Source organism: Fukomys damarensis, unplaced genomic scaffold, assembly GCF_012274545.1.
Source record: "Fukomys damarensis isolate Sample0158 unplaced genomic scaffold, DMR_v1.0_HiC HiC_scaffold_30, whole genome shotgun sequence".
Lineage (NCBI taxonomy): Eukaryota > Metazoa > Chordata > Mammalia > Rodentia > Bathyergidae > Fukomys > Fukomys damarensis.
Window position 1 is genome coordinate 28,809,720 of NW_022900942.1, and position 23,553 is coordinate 28,833,272.

The 23,553-nt window shown below is 34.7% G+C and overlaps 1 protein-coding gene across 1 annotated transcript in view; it reads left to right on the forward strand.

Moving 5' to 3' along the window:
• The window catches only part of Txnl1 (thioredoxin like 1), a 32,405-nt gene extending 20,178 nt beyond the window's left edge, over positions 1-12,227 (forward strand). Inside the window, exons 5-8 of the mRNA XM_010611540.3 lie at positions 602-671; positions 1,995-2,167; positions 4,459-4,563; positions 11,241-12,227. Of these exons, the coding sequence (XP_010609842.1) occupies positions 602-671; positions 1,995-2,167; positions 4,459-4,563; positions 11,241-11,270 (378 nt within the window). The 3' untranslated portion in view covers positions 11,271-12,227. The remainder of the gene's footprint in view (positions 1-601; positions 672-1,994; positions 2,168-4,458; positions 4,564-11,240) is intronic.
• The last annotated feature ends 11,326 nt before the right edge of the window (positions 12,228-23,553 follow it).

Here is a 23,553-nt window from a genome sequence, read left to right on the forward strand (position 1 = left end):
TTCCTTCCTTCCTTCCTTCCTTTCTTTCTTTCTTTCTTTCTTTCTTTCTTTCTTTCTTTCTTTCTGCTTGGGATTGAATTTAGGGCCTTGTGCATGCCAAATGTGTGCTGTGCCAACTGAATTACACCCCTAGACCCAAGAGTCCTATTTTGAGTTTTGGATCACACATCATTTGAGGGCTAATCTCAGCATGAATCTGTGCATTTCCTTCAAATTGTTGAATGATGTGGATAAATGCTATACAAACCATCCTAGAAAAGCTGTATGCAATAATGCAAAGTTTAAATTTTAATTTGAGGATTTTATTTGATTTTTTGGAAAGCAGATTGCTTGCCAGTTTATAGGTCATAGGACCTTAGGTTTTTAGGCATAATTTTAGTATATTACCTGCATTAAATGCTTTATTTGCCTTTCCCTCACATAAATAATTGATGGTGGTATTTCTCAAATGTCAATTTAATCACGTTACTTTCAACTTACTGATTATCCATATTGCATTGGTTTTGTTAGATGAATTAGGTTTTTCTGCCTAAATTATTTAATTCTACTTAGGTGTTTTGTGTATAAAGCGCTCCTTAATAATGAAACTTTGTTTCTATAGCTACTTATTACTGTGGCATTCAATCAACCAGTTAAGCTTTATTCCATGAAATTTCAAGGACCAGATAATGGTGAGTAAAGTACAGCTTTTCTTTAAACTAACTGCTTTGTTAGAGCTATTAGCACATATTTAAAACTTTTTATTAAATAAAGTAGATATTTTAGGAAGACTAAATTTGTTTTTTAAAGAATATAAATGAATATTGTGAAATTATTAGGGATTGAAAGTAAAAAAGAAATGGAACTTTTAGTTTATCGCATTTCTAAACTTTAATTTTAAAATTTGTTTCTCTTACTCTTTTCCTTCCAACTCCATTCCACATTTCTAGCAGCCATGTTTTATAGTCCAAAAAAAGATTCTTTTCAAATTTTTCATATTCAGAACAACAAAATTTAGGCTACAGATCTTCCTCTCTTTAACAGTGTTATCTCCATGCACATTAACATTGTTGTAAAGACATGAGGTTTTTCTTTCTTTTTTGGTACCAGGGCTTGAACTCAGGACCTTGCACTTGTGAGGCAGGTGGCGAGAACCTCTGAGCTAAATCCCTAGCCCCCCTCCTTTTTCTTTATCATGGTTGATTTTTTTTTTTTTTTTTGAGGACTGGGAAGGAAAGAGTAGCCTAAAATTTATTGTTGTTGTTGTTGTTGTCGTTGTTTTAATTGATTGGGAAAGCAGCCAACACCGTATTTTTAGATACCATTTTCTCTTTTGTGTTATTCTGAATTTTATTAGTAAAATTAGGCTTTTATTCCAAAAATGCAATATAAGTAAATGCTGTAGGATTGACTCGTACATTCTTTAATCAATCACAAAATACGGGTCTTAAATTGTACCCTGAAATTAGGGACATGTAGTCTTACACAGCACATTGCTGATCTAAAGGTGAAGTTTGACAGTTTTTATGATTAATTCTCTTTTGGCTTAATGTTGTCACTGATGTTGCTTTGCTTCTGAGTAACAGAATTTACCAGTTGTTGACCTGGCTCAAATGCTATTTCTTTTATGAAATTTTTTTAACCTGTGTACACTATTAAAATCAATCCATCGCTACCTCCTTGTCCTTCCTTGCTAGTCATATGTAGTTGAGGGTGATGACTCGGTGTACACATGTGTATATTCATGTGTATATATGTGTTTTAATCTTCTATTCCTAGGATTTACTACAGCACTTGCTAGGATGAGAAGGCATCAGCAAATGTGTATTGAAGGAGTTGGGGAGAGTGCCTGTCTGAGTACTCAAACTGTTATAAATCCTAATGGTAGAGGGCCGTGAAGGTGTGTGTATACGTATGTGTGTGTTTGTGTGTGTCTGAAAGTACTAGTATGGTGATGAAGGAAGAAAGTATGTTTGCAACTTTGAGTATTTCATTGTATTCTACCCATTTTACAGGTCAGGGTCCCAAATATGTAAAGATTTTTATCAACCTACCCCGATCTATGGATTTTGAAGAAGCAGAAACAAGTGAGCCAACTCAAGCTCTGGAGCTGACAGAGGATGATATTAAAGAAGATGGCATTGTTCCACTTCGTTATGTTAAGTTTCAGAATGTTAACAGTGTAACTGTAAGTGGTATTTCATTGGGATATATTTAACAGCTTTGTGGGTATTTATACTGGAGCTATATGTGTATGTAATGGTCACATCAATAAAAGGCTTTTTGAAATATTCCACGTTTTATAAAATGACGTAAAGCACTTCTGAATAATTAATAGTGGCCTATGATAATTTTAAGTGATATATTGTAAATGTTGATATAAAAATGCCACAAATTTAAGTATTGAAACTCTGCAAACTTCTCCTATCCCCCTCCCTGTTCCTTAGAAAAGAGGGTAAAAGTGTTAATAATGAATACAGAAGAATACCTAGAAAAAGAAAATAGAACGCAATGGAGTCATTGAAAGAGAACATGTCATACCAAATTAATAAAATATCTTTGTTTTAGTGAAATAATTGTTTTTGTACTAGAAGAGTGCTGCAATAGGTTTTTAATGGAGTTTATGGGTTGCATAGTGTTAATACGAAGAACTACAATCAAGTTTAGCTTTAAGTATTAGAAATAGTCAATCCAAGTAAAATTGAAGAAAATAGTTATATTAACCTTAGAATGCTTGTTATAAAATACTTTCCTGACTTCATATGCAGCATATTACCAATTAATAACATCTTTTCTTTATTTTTAATGAGGAAGAAAATAGTCTTTTGACACAGATCCTGATCTATTGTGATTCATTGAAGATATTTATAATAGGCTCAAGACCTTATGTACTGTGTTCTATCTTAATCAGAATTTAAGTGATTTAAACGATATAGAAGTTATACCAGTTACTTTTTGATGATACAGTTGGAATCACAGTAATAGTTTTGATCAGAGTCTAATCAAAGACAGTAGAAGAATCTTAAGAGTAATAAATTTAAACAGTTGTATTTAGGATCAAGGAACAAATAATTTATAAATAAGTTGAGAGCTGGTTTAATATATACTTTGATGGTAAGCTCAGTTTGAAATTAACTTTTGGTTGCCTCAAAACAATAAAAAGTAACTAATGAATACCAACTTGAGTGTGTCAGATAAAGAGAGGCAATATTATTAGGGATTTTGTTTTGAGACAATTATTGCTATGTAGTTCAGGCTAGCTTTGAGTTCACCGTGTAGCCCAAGCTGGCCTGGAACTAACAATGATCCTTCTGTCTTAGCTTCCTGAGTGCTGGGATCACAGGCACACACCACCATATATAGCACAATACCATATATAACACAATACCTCGCTAGCGGCAGTATTTTTTTTTTTTTTTTCTTTTTTTTGGTAACAGGGATTGAACTCAGGACCTTGCACTTGTGAGGCAGGCAGCAGAACCACAGAGTTAAATCCTTGGCCCAGAGGCAGTATTTTTACAGCATTTATTCTAGAATATTGGGGTGTTTTGTTTTTGTGGTACTGTGAATCGAACTCAGGACCTTGTGCTTGAGAGACAGGTGCAGCTCCACTGAGCTAAATCCCCAGCTCCCTAAAATATTGTAATTTTTAATATGCATGCAACAGGGGTATGGGGAAAAAAATGAGAACCAAGATCTGTCATGTAAAGGTACAAGATCCCAGTGATAAATGTAACTGTACTGTGTACTTAAAAAGTACCAGTAAACTCAGTGAGAATGAATGAATGAATAAATGAATGAATGAGTAAATAAATAATAAAATGCACACAAAAAGGGCTGGAGATGTAGTTTGGTGGTAGAGAGCTTGTCTAGTATGTACAAGGTCCTGAGTTTGATTCCTTTGTTCTGCAAAAAAATAAAAGTACAAGTGAAAAAAATCCCATGTATTTGAAAAGGGTCTATAAGTAAAGCTTCTACTTCTCTCCAAAGGGAGTGTTTAAATAGAAAAAGTAGAGTCCAGTTTAAAAATATTATGGTAGCATAGTATATTTTTTCTTGGATATTCGAGGATATAGAATGATTGCATGACTGTCAGAAAGATTGTAGCTGCAGAGACTTCACTCAGTGAAAAACTATGATTTTAATAAAATTATCAACAAATCTGTCCCATTGTAATCATGATTCTCACACTCCTTCAACATTGTAAAGTATTTTAATTACAATTCCACTATACTAGCACACTAAATTACCATGAACTTGTGTATGTGGATGTCTTGCCATGACGTCCCTGGAGAAGTTCAGAATAGCAGGGCAGATTATGAAACTACCAGCCCTTTAGGAGCAGTAATGTAATTTAGAATAGTCCCTATAAAGAACAGGATATTTGTATTAATAATCTAAGGAAATCATTTAAACTTAAAAGCACGTACATGAAAAATATTGTGAGTAGAAGCATGATAATTCTTTTTGTTTTGGCAGATATTTGTTCAGTCTAATCAAGGTGAAGAAGAAACAACAAGAATTTCGTATTTTACTTTTATTGGTACTCCTGTCCAGGCAACAAATATGAACGACTTCAAACGAGTAAGTTTGTTTATGTGATAATGAGAAATGGTAGTTTTTTGGGTTTTTTTTTTCCTCATTGAGTTTATTGGTACATTTTAAGTATACAGTACAGTTACATTCATCATTGACCTCTTGTACCTTTACATGACAGGTCTTGGTTCTCATTTTTTCCCCTTGTCCCCGTGCTCCTTTCACCCCCTCCTCCCTTCCTTATTTACAAAAACTTTATTTCCATTTTTTTGTTTTCTCATATTTTTTCTTTGCCCTTATTTCCTTTTCCCTACCCTTCCCACTTCCCTTACACTTTGAGCCCTTTTCTTCCTATTGCACATTGTCAATTATACCATTAGGATCTTATTTACAGTTATAGTTTTTCACACCAAAGAAACTATTCGGTATTTACACGTGTGACTTATTTATGTCACTTGAGTATAACCTCAATATGCATCCATTTTCCTATGAATGACTCTTAATTTCTCATTCTGTATGGCTAAGTAGTATTCCATTTTGTAGAAAAACCACATCAATATAGAGATACCTCAAAGAACTAGGTAGGATTAGAGGTTCCATTTGACCCCGCCATCCCACTGCTGGGTATCTTTCCAAAAGAATTAAAAGAATCATACCACAGTGATATATGTACACCCATGTTTATAGTGGCAGTTTGTAATAGCTAAAACTTGGAAAGAGCCCATTTGCCCATCATCTGGAGACTGTATAAAGAAATAATAGTTTTAAGGAAATGATTTAATACATTTTAATAGTCATAAATTTTTTTATCATGAAATAAAAAAATCATATGTCAAGTAATTTAATAAGGTTAAAATTGGAATAAGTTCTCCTAATCACATTTTGAGATAACCAACTTTAAAAGTTTTTAATGAGTATGGTAGATATTAAGTATATTGAATGATGTCTAACGAGTAAAAATAATAGATTATAGAACATATTTAAGAGTCATGGAAAAAGGAGTAACTTAATCACTTGAAAGGAATAGATTTTAAGAAATTTGCTGATTTCAAGATTTTGATTTCTGGTGAAAACGTATTTAAAATTATAATAATTCTGTTAAAAAAGAAGTGAACTCATTATTGGTATATGTAAATTCCCAAACAGTGCCTGTGCACTAAAAGAAATGTATACTTCAGTATACATTTACAGTGAACAGGCAGATTTTATCATATATTTGTATAATTCTATGTATTTTTTTCTTACGGATACAATCCTAAAATGTGCAAAAAATGTATAGGATACAGCCAGGTGTGGGTTGGCATATGCCTGTAATCCCCACACTCGAGAGGCTGAGGCAGGAGGATCACTGTGAGTTGAAGCCAGCTTAGCTACATAGTGAGTTCAAGGTCAGCCTGAACTGCATATCAAGAATGAGACCCTGTTTCAAAAAGCAAAACAAAAATAACATATAGGGTACATGGGACTTTGGGAATGAGGACTAGCTCCTGTTGTACATTTTTGGACCAACTTCTAATTGATAACATGTCTTTTCTTTAGGATGATTTTTAAATATATAGACCCAGAAGTACCATTGAAAGCTTCTTACTACCAAACCACAGTTGCCATATGCAGTCTAATGTGTGGCAGCCCGGGAGACTTAGGGTCACAGTGTTTGTGATGGCAGTGTCTGGCAGGCGATACAGAATTTGAGAGAGTTAGAGGAAGATTCCCTGGTGCTGCCAATTCTTAGAGGAGGTGGTTCCCAGCAGACCATTGTTTGGGGAATTGGAGCTGTAGAACATCTTGGAAACACTCATTTAGGTAGCATCTGCAAATATGATTTACATTCAGGTACAGAAAAATTAAGTAAATTGCATAACAATGCAATTACAAAATTGCATGCAGTCTTTACACAGTTGAAAACTTTGAGAGTGGGTATTTTAACTGGTCATTTTTCAACTACTGTCTTCCTGTTTCATAGCTTAAATAACTTTCGGAAGTTGGTATGTACTTATTAGATCTGTCATGTGTAGGTGTTTAACAGATGCCAGGTCAGAAGAAGCAGAGATTAAATATCTGTATTTTTATAATATATGTTTTCTTGGGAAAATGTGTGAGCAACAAAGGCATTTTGGCTGTCTGCTTTGCTGCGTTGCCAATTAGAATTAAATGTCATTGGTCTTGGCTTTAACTGTGCCTCATATTTTGTTAGCTTGGTTTTTTAGAAAGATCTATTACCATAAATTATTTTTCTATCACTAACTTGGCTCTAGTTTCCTATTTCTCACCTCTATTTATGCTACTTCACTTGAATTTTTCCTGCAGGTAATTACCACCCTATCTTGTGCATCTTCTCATCAGCCTGGGGTTGAATTGTAGGTTTCCTAGTTTGCGTTAATAATTGTCTATCTACTTACCTTGTCTCCACCTGTTGTTTGTAACATCCATCCCACCTCCCTTTTAGTTTATAGTCTTTTCTCTTTTTTGATTGCCATGCCTCCTTTTTTTGTGTCTGTCTTTAGATAGCACAGTTATTAAATTTTCCTTGAGAGTATTTGTGTTTATAACAGTCATTTGTTCATTTAACTCTTTTCACTTCATGTAACTTACTATAAGGAAGCAGTTCTCTAAGTTTTTGGTTTCAGGTACCCTTAGACCGTGAAATAAGACTTAGGATCAAGAAAAACCTATATTTATGTAGGCTCTATTTATCTATTAGAAATTAAAACTGGAAAGTTAAAAAAAATTTATGACTAATTACACATTAACAGCTGGATGTGGTAGTACACACTTGTAATCTCAGCTTTCTGGAGACTGAGGCAGTAGGCTGAGGGTCACAGGTTGATGGCCCCACCTTGGCAGTTTAGTGACTTAGTGAGACCCTGTCTCAGAATACAAATATAAAAGGGTTGGGAGTGTAGCTCAGTGCAAAGGCCCCTGGGTTCCATCCTCAGTACTGCAAAACAAACAAACAAAAAACAACAATAACCACCCCCTCCCAAAAAAAACAACCAAGCATGTAACAGTTTAGCATTATTCTGAAATTAGCTTTGTCATTGCAGAATTGCTGAAAGGGTAAAAGGATCTCATACTGGGCTATACTTTTTAAGAACTGCTACAGGAATAATTTAATACTGTTAGGGACTTCCCTGTAGGCTTTCTGGGCTTTTTAGCCTCTTGCTTTTAAAGCTTAGTAATGTTTTGTTGGTTGAGTGATGTTTTTTTTTTTTAATGTACATATTAAACTACTTTCTGTTACAGTTTTTGAGTGAGATTTGTTTTGCTTGTAGTCATCCGGTGTCTTGTGAGGTTCTTTTCAAAAGTAAGCAGATATTTCATTGTCTTCATATTATGTGAAGCAGCTGTGTACCCCAGGCTGGCCTTGAACTTGAGGCAATCCTCCTGCCTTCCTCAGCCTTGCAACTGCTGGAATTACAGGCACATGCCACCAAGCCCAACATGAAAAAGGATTTTGAAGCAAGCTTGAAAGCAGAATTTTGATGAAGTAAATGATAGTGATGATAATGAGATAGGATAGAAAAGTAGGGAAAGGACAGGCAAAATATGATACTTTTTTCCCTTTACCTATTCAATCAGTTGAAAATGAAATTAAAATGTAATTAAAATTTTAAGTCTCGGGCCGGGGATTTAGCTCAGCGGTTCGGTGGCCTGCCTTGCAAGCGCAAGGACCCGAGTTCAATCCCCAGTACCAAAAAAAAAAAAAAATTGTCAGAATATATTTGGGATGTATTTTATAAGCACAGGGAAGAAAGTTTTGATAACTTCTTTGTAGTAATGACACCTATATAAGATGATTTAATGAATGATAAGTGTTTAGCATTTTCAGTTTACATTTTTATGTTGTGTGAGTTGTAGATCATTTTAGTTTTCAGAACTGACCCTACCATTATGTCACTAAGATGACAGAAGCTAAGGTAAATCTTGGATGTAAGTAGACTCTTAGCCCACCTTGCATACTATTATAACTTTCTAAGGGTATATATTCAAAATTTACTAGGTTAGAACACACCTACTGTCTGGTTTTGGCCCTTAAAGTTGTCATGCACAACTTATAATACATACTTTAGTTATTTGTTGTAAATGTATTTGTTTTGCAGCATGAAAACTTTGCCATCTTAATTGGAAATAGATGTTTTCTTTGCTAAAATGTGTTCTTTATACAGATTGCTTTATTTTAATATTAAAATATAGGTATAAGAATGAAAACATTGTAGGGACTTCTGCTTCTTAGAGAGTGAGGCGCATGTGAAAAGCAGAACAGATTTTTATCACTGTAATAAAAAGAGACTTTTCTAAACTGGCCATTCACCATATCAGCTATTTTTGTAACATTTCTATCTGTTTATTTTTCAGCTTTTTTAATCCAACTCAAATGAACTAAAACCAGAAGATTTTTTTAATGAAGTAATAAAAAGATTGACCTTGTCTTACTCTACTTCCCTTCTTGCTTCTCTGCTCATCTAGCACCTGTCTGCTCTCACCCTTTCTATGTTTTCTCCATTGTCACTGCAAGATGGCTACAGCTTCCGTCATCTGGATCCGCCTTGTTACTAGATTGCCTCAACCATCTCCTCCTTCAGACCATCCTAGCCATGTTTCTCAATTGGCCTTTTATTTTCTTTTGGGCTTGCAGCTAGTGCTTTAATTTAATTACCACAGTGTGTTGCTCTTCAGACTTTTACTTTCTACTATTTCATATTTACTTTTGTTGTGCATTTTGAGGAGTAATATTAAAATAAAACAGATTTAATGTTTTCAGATTTAATGAGGTAATGTTTTAATGTATTATAACATTTTTTAGGAACTACAGAATCATTTTGGAAATGTTTTTATACTAGAACTAGTATAATACATTAATTAGGTTTTACTTGAGGGATGTGGGTTTTCTTTTCTCTTTGCAATGTTAGCCCCAAAGTCTTTTTGATGATTGATGTGGTTGTATCCTCTGCTTTTGCCTATCTGAAAGCTCAAGGCCAGTTGAAGGATTTACGGACTGAATAATAGGCTGAGTCAGAATATTAACATAGAAGATGAATGGAATCTGCTGAATAAATCTCTTTAACATCTAATTTTGATGTACGTAGACTTTTGTTTGAGGTGTAATGTAAAGGCTTAAGAAAGAATGAAAGAGCTTTACATTTGGGGTAAGAATCCATATTGGAATGCCTAATTTCTTCTTTTTTACAGAGAGTGCATATTGGCAAGTTGAGAGTTATCAGCCTATGAAACAGTATGCAGATTTGTGTCTTCTGTATCACATCTGCTAAAATTTAAATTTTTAATATTAGTTTTTCTGTTTTCTTTTGCTTAATCTAATGGTTGTTTTGCATTTCCCAAGTAATATGATGATCAGTAATGCTTTCTTTGTTAATTAGTTTAAATTCATTTGTAGTTCACATAGTGCTACCTCCCCTTCCTTTAGTGTCTCTTCATACTGGTTTTCTTAACTCTTGGCCACATCCTTTTGTGACACTGTGTTTTTATCATCTTTCTATTGTGTTGAGCTTTTCTAACTTTTTTTTAACCAGAGAGGAGTTCCTAAAAAAATGAGTGGTTTTCCTTAGACTGTGGTATATAGTATTATGGGATTAGAAATTTAGGTGGAGTTTTTGAATCTTCTCTTAGGAATGACATTGACCCAGCTATGTTCTATTTTAGACCAGACATGTACTGTGATCTTTATGAGTTTTACTTTGTACACACATTACTATTTGGAGGAGAATCAATTTAAAATATAAAAGCTATTTTATAAATGTACATATAGTTTTTATTCTATAGAAATATAAACACTTTACAAATGCTTTTTTTAAGAGATGTTTCTAGCATGAGAATGTATTAACTAATGGTAAATCACTTTAGTTAGAAAATAGAACCCTCCCAGCTGGGAGTTGTGGCACACGCCTGTAATCCCAGTACTGGGGAGGCTGAAGCAAGAGGATTGCCATGAGTTCCAGGCCAGGGGGTCCACGTAGTGCATTCATGACCAGCCTGAACTATATATTGAGACCCTGTCTCAAGAAAAAAAAAAAAGAGAAAAGAAAAGAACCCTCCCACAGAGAGTTTGTTTTCCAGAGTTGTTGGTATACATGAAGTTTTTTCTTTACATTTTTGTGCTGCCACATTTGTTAAAACCAGAGCATTAAATAAAAAACAAAACAAAAAAAAACTTCCAGTAGAGGATTTTTCTCATCCTTGAGAGACATAAGGTTTATTCTTTACATTTTTTATAGTACATTTGTAATAGGGCTTTTTTTTCAAAAGAAACTTAGAGAATTAGTCATTTTTAATCTCTCCATTAAAGTAAGAGTCTAGAAACTTGGGCACAAAGACATTAGTTTAACATAGTTTTAAAATTCTAGATTATTTCATGATTGGCATTTGACTTCTAATTGCCCAAAATAGTATGCAAATATGTTTTACTTATATAGCATCATCTAACTTTTCTAAACTGTCAATCTTGTTTGGAAAAATTGCATTACTTTTTCTTAAAACAGAGTGGGAATCCAAAATAGCCTGCATGTGTTTCATTTTTAATTCCTTGTGGTCCAGGAAGGGGAGCGGGGGCACAGTTTGCTTCCACGGTGAAAGTACACTGCATGCCAAAAAATTAAAGGTTAAATATTAATACCAAGTTTTAAAAATGATTAGCATATTAGTATTTTTAAAGAAAAACCCATGTTTCTAAATCATAGTATACATACAGCTTTTGTTTATTTTTCTAGGTAGTTGGCAAAAAAGGAGAAAGCCATTAAAGTACAAACAACACCGGAAGACCTATTCCAATCAGATTTGCAGCTCCTGGATAATTGCTTGATTCTCTCCAGAGACTGTCAGTGTTGCATTCGTTGCCATCACCAATAAATCATTGCTTTTGTTCAGATGGTATCACTAGTGTTTTTATTGTAATCTTGATACATGCAATTGTAAATAAAAGTCATTACTTTTGCCACCCTTAAAATTTGTCATTTATGTAAGTATTTTCCCATACTTTTTATTTTAAAATAAGCCAGCTTCTAATTTTAGGAGAGATTTAAGTGTCTGATAGCAAATCAATTGAAAGCTAGTTTCTCTCTTTAGAGGAGCAAACCTGTTGTAGGGAATTAAGGAGAATGTGTGTACACATACAAATACAGGCACACAAAGCAAGTGATTTTAATAAATAGACTTGGAATAGCTAACCAATTAAAAAATGAGTACTGACTTAAATTTTTATTAAAAGGTATTTGCGTATCTGGGGAAAAGAAATTACTAACGTTACAAACTACCAGAAATAGGACCAGTGATTTAGCTCACTGGTTTTGGTGCCTGCCTGGCAAGCACAAGGACCCAAGTTCAATCCCTGGTACCAAAACAAAACAAAACAAAAAACTTATACAAACTACCAGAAATATCAGGTTTAATGAGATTGAACTACTATTACCTCAAACTGTTAGTCTACATAGTCTCATGGAAAGATTTTAATCCTTTCTGAATAGAATAAATGTTAAAGTTTGAGTCAGCCATTTTCTTTACTAATATTGGAGTGTTAAAGTCAGACAGTTGGAAAAGATACAGAACAATGAACTGAAACTAGAAATTACAATCTTCAATTCAGTGTTAGCTACCAAAACACTAGTATTAATGTAGAGAATATGATGTAAGATTGAAAATGAGTTGTCCAAGTGTTTAAGACATTTCATAGAAGACTGGCTGATAAAACATTTGTTGTTTATTGTATTTTTTAATCTTAAACTAGAAAGTACTGTGTTGGTAAATTTAATTTTTAAATTTTGAAGTATTTTTAGAATTTAGTATTTTAAAGTACTAAGTATAACTTATGATTCAGTTAGTTCATTTGAGCACATTTTTGTCTAAAAATACAATACAAATACTGTTTACCCTTGGAAAACCAATGTATTTATACATGCTTATGAAAAATTATGTGAAAGTTTTAGTGTTAAAGTGGTCACTTTCTGAAACCCAAGTGTCATTAACGTTTAGTTCATTGGTATATGAACACAGTAACTGTGTGGTGATGTCTTTATGTATTTCAGTTTTCTTGCCTTGGGTCGTGTGGTGGCACAAGTGCAAAAATAAAAGTTTATAACCAAAAATAGACCATCTCAGATTAATCACACTTGAAATTAAGAATAAAATTGATAAGAATTTTGAAAAAAAATTTTTTTTATACTTTTGTACACTTACTCTTTTTGAGTAATTGTTAAAGTGCCTCATCTTAATTATTACTGACTTTATCCTATTTATACTTGATGGTTTGAAAACCCAGTAAAAGTAGTTTTATATTTGTGGAAGGTTAGGTATCAGATTTATGTTGTTTTTATGATTTCCATAACTCTGTTGTAGTATACTAACATTCCATAATTATTCAGATTGTAAATAGTGAAAAATGTTTTTAGGCATTAACATGTTTCACTTATGGGAAATTTTATTATTACAAATAAACATGCATAATTGACATTACTTAAAATACCAAGCTGAAATGCTGTTTTCTCCTAAGATAGCATGTTTGTACATATGTGTTTATATAACATTTATACATAACATGATTTTTCTAGATGAATGAGAAGAACATTTCAAAAACCCTATTTTAATCAAAGCTATTAGTACTTTCTAGGAAACTAATAATTGAGCTTATTGTTTTGGTCAAAAAAGAATTTTGTTTGCACATTTTATTATATTTCACGTTAACATGAATATCTGTTGAGAAGCCACAATGAAATACCCTATCCATAACAGAAACAAAAGTAAAATATTTCACTACAACATCTTTGTCAGGTAAAGGTAGGATTAGCACTGGCCACCACACTCTTGTGCCTCTAGAACGCCTTTTTAATCCATTTTGGCCTTTTGCCACCAAGCCCCAAACCATCCTTAGTAATTTGTGAATGGAGTTGAAATGTACATTTGGCTTCAGCATTTTATTTATAGCTGCTATTAATACACTTTATATGTTTTTAAAACCTAAAAGTTAAAATCTTTTCACATCACTCTTAAAGTCTAAAATGTTTAATATGAATAAGGTGTTGCTGTCAAGCAATTTAGTTATACCCTCTCCTTTGCAAGCTTTTTGAAAGATAGAAATTTAGGGCCAGGGGTGTAGCTCTGGCACCATGCCTGCCTGGCAAGTGCAAGCTCCTGAGTTTAAACTCTGGTAGTGCAAAAAAGAAAAGAAATTTAGAGCTTACCTATGTTAGTTATATTGCTATTTAGGTCAGGCTGGCAGGTTAATTTTTGTGTAAGGCAATTTATCTTCTAGACTTAATCATTTCTAAGATAATTTTTAAAGAAAGGTAAGTTAGAAGTGCTAAAAAAAGTTCATTTAGCTTTAACACATTATTAGAGCTGTCATGCATTTTACAAAAATCGCTGATCATTGAAATTATTTACAATAGGTAAATTGCAGTATGTTTAGTAGGTAAATTTTCCCACTTTATACAGATTATTTTGGCAGATCTGTACATACATTATAACACGTTTTGATCGTTTCCTCTTTCCCATCAATCCTAGCTTCACATGGTTTTTCTTGGGGAGGGAGTTCAATGTGTATAATTATTTTGATCATATATTCCTGCCCCCTGTTACTGTTACCCTGTTGGTAGGTAAATTTTAGAATAAATAAAATTAAATTTCCTCACTAATGTCCACATTGTTTTAGGAAAAGTAGATGTCATTTTAAGCATGTTTTAAAATTTAAATTGTTTTCAGTTTAATCAATACATTTTTATGTGCCAGCACCATAGGAAAGGGGACTGGAAATTTTATAGGCTAATACTTTTTTGAAACTTTATGGCATATGTAGGATCAGTGAAGAATGTATAACTAAATTAGATAAGCTAATTAAAATCCTGCACAGCTTGGACATTAAAGTCTTTGGATATGTTAACTTAAAATTGTTAGTCTTTTTCTACACTTGCTATGCTTCTCTATGGGAAGAGGAAATTTATTTACTTAAAAGTTAATGAACAGGTCAAAATATGATTTGTTGGTTTATACTTAGATTTGTGCTTGGAGATAACTAACTGGCTTCTTATGGTATTTAGTAAGATCTTGAAAGTTTGGAGCTTGAATTTCTTATGTAAAAATAGGAGCATCTATCTCGGGGTTATGAGCCTAAAACACACCTTTCTGTCTAGACCAAATAGCAGTAGTTACGTCCTGTTCTTTGCTCTCTTGTCTTTTTAGTCCATCATTTCTTGCTCAGCATGCTATAGTAGCTGCCCAACTGCCTCCTGGCTTCTGATCTGGCTTTTCTAGTGTGTCTTCCGCTTGGTTACTGTATGAGAGTTTCAGAATGAGATCTCTATTTCAGCCCTCCCTTGCCACTCATTTTCCTGTGTTCTGTATTTGTAGTTATCAGAATGTATACTGATATACTTCCCTCTGACCTAACTTCGCCATCTGACAAATTCTGACTTAGCTGTGTGACCCAGTTCAAGCAGAAAGGATATGGGGAATATTCAACAATTATGTATGCCTCTTCTTCCATTGCACCCTGCGATCATTCTATCCTGGTATTTAGCAAACTACTTTCGTTTATTTGTAGTCTTAGCTGTATCAAATTATAAGCAGTAATGCAAGAATTTTGTCCCTAGTACCAAAGCAGTTTTCTTTGGTCTCTATCATTAAACACAATTTTACACGAATTTTCAAGTTCAAAGAGGAGTTCCTTAGGTGATTTTGAGTTTCTTCAGGTGAATTTGTAGTAGTTGAAACTGTACTTCAGCATGGTAAGAGAGAATTATGCCAAAGTAAAGGAAACAGGTATGGTGTATTCACTGAGTTTAGTAGAAGAGATTTCCTATGGAAGTGAGAAGATGAAGTAGAAGCCCATAATATGAAACTACTTCTGCCATGTGAGATTTAAGGTTAGGAGGGTAGTGTTCTAGAGAGGAGAATCCATGAATCTCACTTTAGCAGTTCCAAGGAGAAAAGGGTTTTAGGGGAAGCAGCAATTTGGGAGGGGAAGATAAATGTGGTTTTAGATGCATTGTCTTGAGCTGTTGGAGCAATTCTGCATAAATTTTTTGGGAAAAGTAGGACTATAGTTATTTAAGGCTGTAGGTCATGTTGCCCAAGAGCCGGCTATGGTTTGCAGAAACAACTCTGTTTTGCCTCTAGTCACAGCTGAAATTCAATGACCCCGTGATGCCGTGACACTTCAGGGCAGGATTATATCAACTGAAGGTATTCTGGTTCTTTGAGAACTGAGTAGTGAGTGAGAGGTTTCACCTAGGGAGGAATAAATTCCTAATCAATGTAAATTCCTCATCAGCCTAGGATCTACCTCAGTGTAAGTTCCTCAACATCCTGGCTTAATTGCCACCCCGAGTCAGTTACTCCGGATGAACCAAATAAAGGTGTGCCAAGCTTGGGGTGCTGTAGTCTTTGCTGCCCAGAGCAGCATTGATCAGGCCCAAAGCTCAGCTTAGTCTCCTTTCTTGTTTATTCATCAACTTGCCTTGTGCTGTCATGGCCTACAGGAGACCAGACTCACTACAGGGGTTCTGGTAACTTCTTCCCCTTTCCCTGTTCCCTGTCTTGAGCAATGTACCTGAAGCATTTTTGGTGTTAGATGGAGGTGTCTAGTAGGTACAAAAGCATGAATGGGCAGGGTTTAGGATGAGAAGCAGGTAGCTATAAGTTGTTTAAAATAATGAATATTGAAATAGTTGCAGAATAGAACTGCTAGGTAGAATATGAAGGAAAATAAAGGAGTAAATGCTAGAGAAATATTAAGAAATTGGCCAAAGAGGTGCCTAAAAAGCAGAATAAGCAGGAAGGAAAACTAGGTGATAATGAAGAAGGAATAGTCACCAATCATGACAAACATTAAAATTATCAACAATTTCTCATTGGTGACCCATTAAAATTGTGGCAACAGTCTTTGTGGTGCTTAATTACAACAATCGTTGATTCTATTAATACTTTTGGTTGAGGAAAGTGTCAGCAGAAAATGATTCTGAAAACTGGCAAAGAAATTTAGGAGTTTTTATAGTCTGCAATTAAATGTAGTTTTACATGACAATTAGCATACTTGGAGATTGATGGCAACATTCCGTAAGAATATGAGAAGGTGTCAGTAAAGGTTTTAATCTTATAATCAAGTGGTGTTTTTCTCTTGTGTTTTGTTGGTGATAACTTCTGTCCTGTCATCCCAGAATTTGGGTTCATGACTGGTTGTATTAAAGGCTTCTAATTTGTTAGGGATGATGATTCTGTGTGAGCTCCACATGGACCATTTAGGTTCTAATACAGTTTCTTTATTGAGCAGTGTGACTGAAGCACGTAAGTTGTTAAAACCTACTCTTTGGGGTTTTCTAGTAATGGGGAATTTCTTCATTACATCCCTATGATCTCTCTTGTCAAGGAAAATAGGAATAGTGGCACAGTTTTATATTCCCAACTGCACTAGTCTTTCAGGGCTCAACACATGAACAGCATTCAGGATGCTGCTGCATGGTTTTATCCTTGACTGCAGGTGACCTTTATGTTTAGAAAATGAGTGTGTAACTCAAAATGAGCAGTGGCAGGGAGTTTCTGTACAAATGAGGGCAGATGGAAACAATGGGGTAGGGTTATATGGAAGTGAATAGGTGTCCCCCGAAATGTCACCTCATCTGATTTCTATTTGGAATTTCTAGCAATGGCAAGGCAAGACAGAGCGTTCACATTTGGGGTTGAATTTTTGATCTGTAAAATTTTTTCCTGGAGTTTAAATTCTTTTATTCCCCACTCAGCACTAGGGATTGAACACAGCTTTACCACATGCTAGACAAGTGCTATACCACTAACCTACATCCTCAGCAAAATTTCCTTTTTAAAATTATTTTACTTATTTATTTATTGGTATTGGGGATCAAACTCTGGACCTTGCACTTGTGAAGCAAGCAGTGGAACCACTGAGCTATAATCCCTGTCCCTTAAAATTTTTATTTTATTTTATTAGTACATGTTTACAATTCATGCAGTTCACAATCATCTTGGGGAGTGGTTATCAGCAAAATTTCTTCATTGCATTTTACATATATATTTTTTGCTTCCTCTAAGCAGCAAAACAAATCCATTGAAGTTGGGAAATGCTAAAACATTTTGCACAATGCACTTGCTTTTCAGAGAGCTGTAAGGTATCTGTTAGCAGAATTCTCTTTAGCATGCCTGTCATTTCAGGAATTGGTTGTTCTTATTGACATCTACCTTTATGGTAAAGAAAGCAGGTGACTTCTTTGATAGAGTAGGATAGGCAGCTTCGTCTGGTTCACAACGTGCATTGTGTCAGTTCTCTGTAACCAGGTCAATAAAAGAATTTATTAGATTGGTTTATAGGATTATAGGCTGGGCCATCCTATCTGGCTGTCTGCATGCTGGAGAGCTGGAGAACTGAGTGGCTTCTCAGTCCAAGGGGCTAGAAACCAAGAATGTGGAACCAAGGACAGAGGCCTGGAAATTCCCTACAGTCACTGGTGTGAGGCTGCACTGAAAAACTGAAGAAGCTGGGGTCTCATGTCCATGGGTAGTGGAGCAGCAAGAGACATACCTGCTTAAACAGAATCCACCTTGCAAATGATGGTGAGCTGCTTCTTTCCACTTTTCTTCCACATGGGCTACAAGCTATTGGATGGTGCTACCCATATTCTGGAAAAAATACTTTTGATAAAAATTAATTAAATAAAAAGAAAGTATCCATGAATCATAAGATTTAAAACATTGTTAACATGGCAGTATACCCTAACAGATTCAATGCAGTTTTTACCAGAATTCCAGCTGAATTCTTTGTAGAAATTGACAGGCTGATTTTATGATATAAATGGAATTACAAAGAGCCCAGTATACCCCAAACAATCATTAAAAAGAACAAAAGAGAATTCACAGTTTTTTTATCTCAAAACTATACAGTCACAGCAATCGAGATGGTGTGATATTAGAACTATATAGAAATTCAGCAATTGCAGGATCGGCCTTGGATGCTACAATCACAAAGTATGATATCTTTTAAATATGTTAAAATATTCTGTTATTCATAGGGATAAGCCATGTCCTTTGGTCTGGCAAAGAATTTTTAGATATAACGCCAATGTTTACTTATGATAAAATGTTCCCTATCTCGGTGAATGTTCTACGTGAATTTAAGAAGAATGCGTACTCCGCTGCTCTTGAATGAAGCAGTATGTGGATGTCAGTTATATCCAGGTGATTCATGATGCTTTTGAATTTGACAGTGTCTTTACTGACTGTGGCTGCTGGAAATGTCCATGTCTGATAGAAAGCAGTTACTGTCCAACTGTAATAGTAGATTCATCTATTTCTCCTTGAAGTTATGCAGTAATTTGATGCTGTTATTAGGTACACACTTTAAAGCTTGTTATATTTTCTTTTAGAATTGAGCCCTTTATCATTATGTAATGCCCCCTGATAGTTTTTCTTCCTCTGAAAATTAGTATCGTTGCTGTAGTTTGTTTTGGTTAGTGTTACCATGGCATATCTTTCTCCATCCCTTTACTTTTTAGTCTATATTTTTAATTTACATATTTGTTGTAGACACCATATATAGGTCTTATTTTTTACTACTATAACAATTTTTGTTTTTTCATTGATATAGACTATTGATGTATAAAGTAATTATTAATATGGTTTAAGTAATTTTTTTACTATTTTTTTTTAGACAGGGTCTCATTATGTAGTTTAGGCTGGCCTTGAACTCAAGGCAATCTTCCTTCCTCTACTTCGCAAGAGCTGGGATTACAAGCGTGTGTCACTACACCCAGCTGAAATTCATTTTTAACTAGCAATAGTCCTCTAGTAACAGTTTTATTTACTAAAAAGCAAAGAAACAATGTTGGTATGCATTCCTGGGAGATGACACTGTATCTATTAATGTTTCATACATGGCATTCACAGGTAAAATGCCCAATTATTCAAAATTCATATTATGTATCACATACAGGAAGATACTCATCCTCTGTAGGTCCCAGGCTATATTTTTTATGATTATCCTGATTATTATAGTTATTTTTCACTATAAAGAACTTTATATGCTATTCCATTTAGAGTATTTTCTCCAATCTTTTCATAAAATTTGGAACATCTGCAAAATATTTTCCTTTAAAAATTATTTCTAAAGGAAACATTTTTCCAGATTAAAATAACATTTTTAATGAATTTTTCAATATACAATTAGGTAACCCTCTGACTGAGGCTTTACCTCATTTTTCCTGAGTGATGTCATTTCTATATGAAGAATTTTTCTAACTTGTAGCATTGTCCTTCAGGATATAAGCTCCAAGCACTTAAAATGTTTGTAATTTGGTAATTCTGCCATTTACTGGTTCTATGACTTTTCTTATTAAAGTCCTCCTGCATAATAAACTATAAATATCAACAGAGTCCATTTTGTATTCAGTTCCTTCAGGTAAATTCCTCTTTATAAATTTACCATATAATTAATAATATGATTTGCCAACATTCATTTCATTCATGTAGTCCCTCACATGTATAAACTGTTTTTTTTTTTAAAGGTCTGATTTAAACCAGGTATGCAACTGTAGTCTCAGCTACTTGGGAAGATGAGGCAAGAGGATCACCTGAGTCCAGGATTTAAGACCAACCTGGGCAACATAGCAAAATTTGTTTCAAAACAAATCAAAACCCCCCAAATAACTTGCTGCAGGAAATTTTCATAGGGCTTGCAAATATGTAAGTTGCCTGTGCTAGTTTAACATTTACCAGATTTGTTACTTTTAAAAATTTCTTGCCTTTTTAAAAGAATTGAGACAGGGTCTCACTATTCAATTAAGGATGGTGTTTAACTCACTACATAGCCCAGGCTGGCCTTGAACTCACAGAGATCTTCCTGCCTCACCCTTCCAAGTGCTGGGATTACAGGTCTGAGCCACCATGCCTGTCTTTGTTGCCTTTTTCGTGTGATACTAGAGATCAAACCTACATTGCTAGGCAATTACTCTACCATGGAGCATTCCTCTAGCCCTTGACCTTATTCTTTGTTCCTCATTTTGTATTGCATACTTCTTCCTTTTGTGATTTTTAACTGAGCTTTTTATTTTTTCTTTTTTTATTGAGTTTATTGGTACTTTTCAGGTATGCAGCACAGTTACATTCATCATTGGGATCTTGTACTTTACATGACAGATCTTGGTTCTCATTTTTCTCCCCATACCCCTGCCCTCCCTTCACCCCCTCTGCCCTCCCCTATTTACAAAGACTTGGTTTTCATTTTTTCCCTTTTCTCATATTTTTCTTGTCCCTTATTTCGTTTCCCCTACCCTTCCCATTTCCCCTGCACTTTTAGCCCTTTTCTTCCTATTACACATTATGTAACTGAGCTTTTTATATGATTCCATTTTCTCTTTTTTCTTAGTATAGCAATATACTTTTCTTGTACTCTTCCCCCAGAGAATGTGCAAGTCTGCTTTCAAATGACTCTTCACTTCTTCATAAGCAGCACAAATACTTTATTATAATAATATCATCCTGATTACTTTTTCCTGTTCATTGTATCATTGTGGTCATTAATTTAACTTATGCATAATCATATATAAGTGCGTGTATAAAAAAAAATCATATGTTTTGAACAGTTATCTATCAGATCAATTAAGAATAACAAAAATAAATGTTTTTCTTTTCCCTACACTTATTCCTTCCCTGGTGCTATTTCTTTCTTCAGATCTTAGTTTCTGCCATATCAATTTCTTTTTCTCTAAAGAACTTCTTTTAACATTTCTTTCAAGACAAATCTGACAGAGACAACAAATTTGCCCCATTTTTCTCTAAGAAGGCATTTCTGTATCCTTTGGTTTGAAGGATAATTTCACAGGGTACAGAATTCTAGGTTGATGGGTTCCCCAACCCCCAACATTTTATTTATTTTTTATTGTTAGGCATTCTCTAGTACATCTTCAGCCTTTTTCATTTTGAGACAAGGTCTTACTGAGTTGGCCAAGGTGGCCTTAAACTTGATATCCTCAGACCTCAGTCTCTGGAGCAGCTGGGATTGTAGATGTGAGTCACCATACCTAGCTCTCTAAACCCTCTGACTGTCAGTCCACTTCTTATTTGTATGATTTCTGAGAAGTCAGGTATAAATTTTATTTTTGTTTCTCTGTAGGTAAGATGTTTTGTCCCTGTCTTCTTTCAAGACATTTCTGTATCTTTGACTTCCTGAAGTCTGACTGTATTATGCTAAATATTGTCTATTTGGGGTATTTATTCTCCCAAATCCATCTAAGCTCTTAGACCTTGAATCTGTGGTTAGACGTCTGATGTTAATTTGGGGAAATCCTCAGCCCTTATTGCTTCAGTTCCTTTTTCCCTCTCTTCTGACATTTCCCATCACTTAGTGTTACACCTTTTTTTTTTAAGCATTCTTACAGCTCTTCAACATTTTGTTCCTTTTTGGGGAGGAGGTGTCTCCCCCGCAACATAGGCTTATCTATTTATTTATTTATTTTTGGTATCAAGAATTAAATGCAGGACCTTGCACTTGCCAGGCAGGCACAGTGCTACTGGGCTGAATTCCCAGCCCTGCTTTTCAATTTATATGCTAAGGTATATCCTCAAATTCAGAGATTCTTTTCCTAGTCATTTCCAGTCTACTTCAAAGGCAATGTTCATTTCTTTTAGTGTTTTCATTTCTAGCACTTTTTTCTTTTTCTAGGTAGGGTCTTGCTATGTAATCTAGGCTGGCCTTGAACTCATGATGATCCTCCTACCTCAGCCTGCTTAGTGCTGGGATTATAGGTGTTTTGCTACCATGCCCAGTTTGAACACTTCTTTTAGCTTCTGTTTTAGAATTTCCATTTGTCTCTTTCCATTATCTATCTATTCTTGCCTACTTTTTTCCTTTTTCCATTAAAGTCTTTAGCACAAAAATCATAGTTTTAAAAAATTCCTGCTCTGATAATTTCAACATTTCTGCTGTATCTGATTCTAGTTCTGTTGCTCATTCAGTCTCTTTTAAATTGTGTTTTTTGCCCACTATGCCTTGTAGCTTTTAGTTGAAGGGTGGGCATGATGTCCTGGGTAAAAAATACCATGTGTCTAGGCTTTTAGGAATGCAGTGGTCAGATATGGGGAGAAGAGAAATGTTCTATAGTTGTAGGACTCTGTCTCAGAGAGTCTCTGCCTCTGGGCTGGGAACATCATAAGTACTTCTTATTGCCTCTTCCTGAGGTAAGACAGGATGGATAGAGTGGACCAGTCTTTGATAGTTCCCTTCCTTCATGTCAGATGGGGTCCAATAAAATCTCAGTTGATTAAAGTCTGATATAGTTTGTCTGGGGAGCAGGCACTAATAAGAGGATAATATTCTGGATGGTTTCCAGATGGTTCTTTTCCCTCCTGTAGGAAGCATAAGGGACTCTTCTCAGATCTTCACTGTGAGAACTTGATAGAGCTCCTGGAAGTAAAACTCACAAAGGAGTGGAGACCCCCTGCCCACATACACACACTCCAGATCTGTTGAGTTTTAATCTCTCAGACTTGTCCAATCTGAGCCTCCACCAACTGTCAGTCAGTTTAGACTCTTGTGCCCAGGCAAGGGTTCCTGTGAGGGTTTCTGCTCCAGGAGTTATGATTTGCTCTATCTGCCTACTGTCAGTCCAGTTTTGGCAGCAATGGCTTGCCCTGTGACCTTACATCTTGGCTGGAATTGAGAAGAATTGCTGATTAGTCAGTTAGCTTATTTTTTCACTTGTTGAGAGTTGGAGCAGAAACTTCTGTGCATGTTTTGGATAGGAAACCTGAAATCATAACATTAATTTTTGAATTATAAATTTAAAGACTCGTATCACCTTATGGCAAGGTGAGGACTCACATTTTCCAGCTTCTTTTGGGAAGCAGTTATTTGTATTATCTTAAAATTATAATGCTTTACTTACTAAATATTACAGATTTCAGATTTCAGAGTCTGAATTACAGAAAAAAGTAATTTCCTCATCACCATTTCTCTCCCCTCACCCCCTTTCTCAGGTTTTTCCCACAGGAAACTACCACTTCTTGATTTTCATGCGTCCCTCTCTAGGT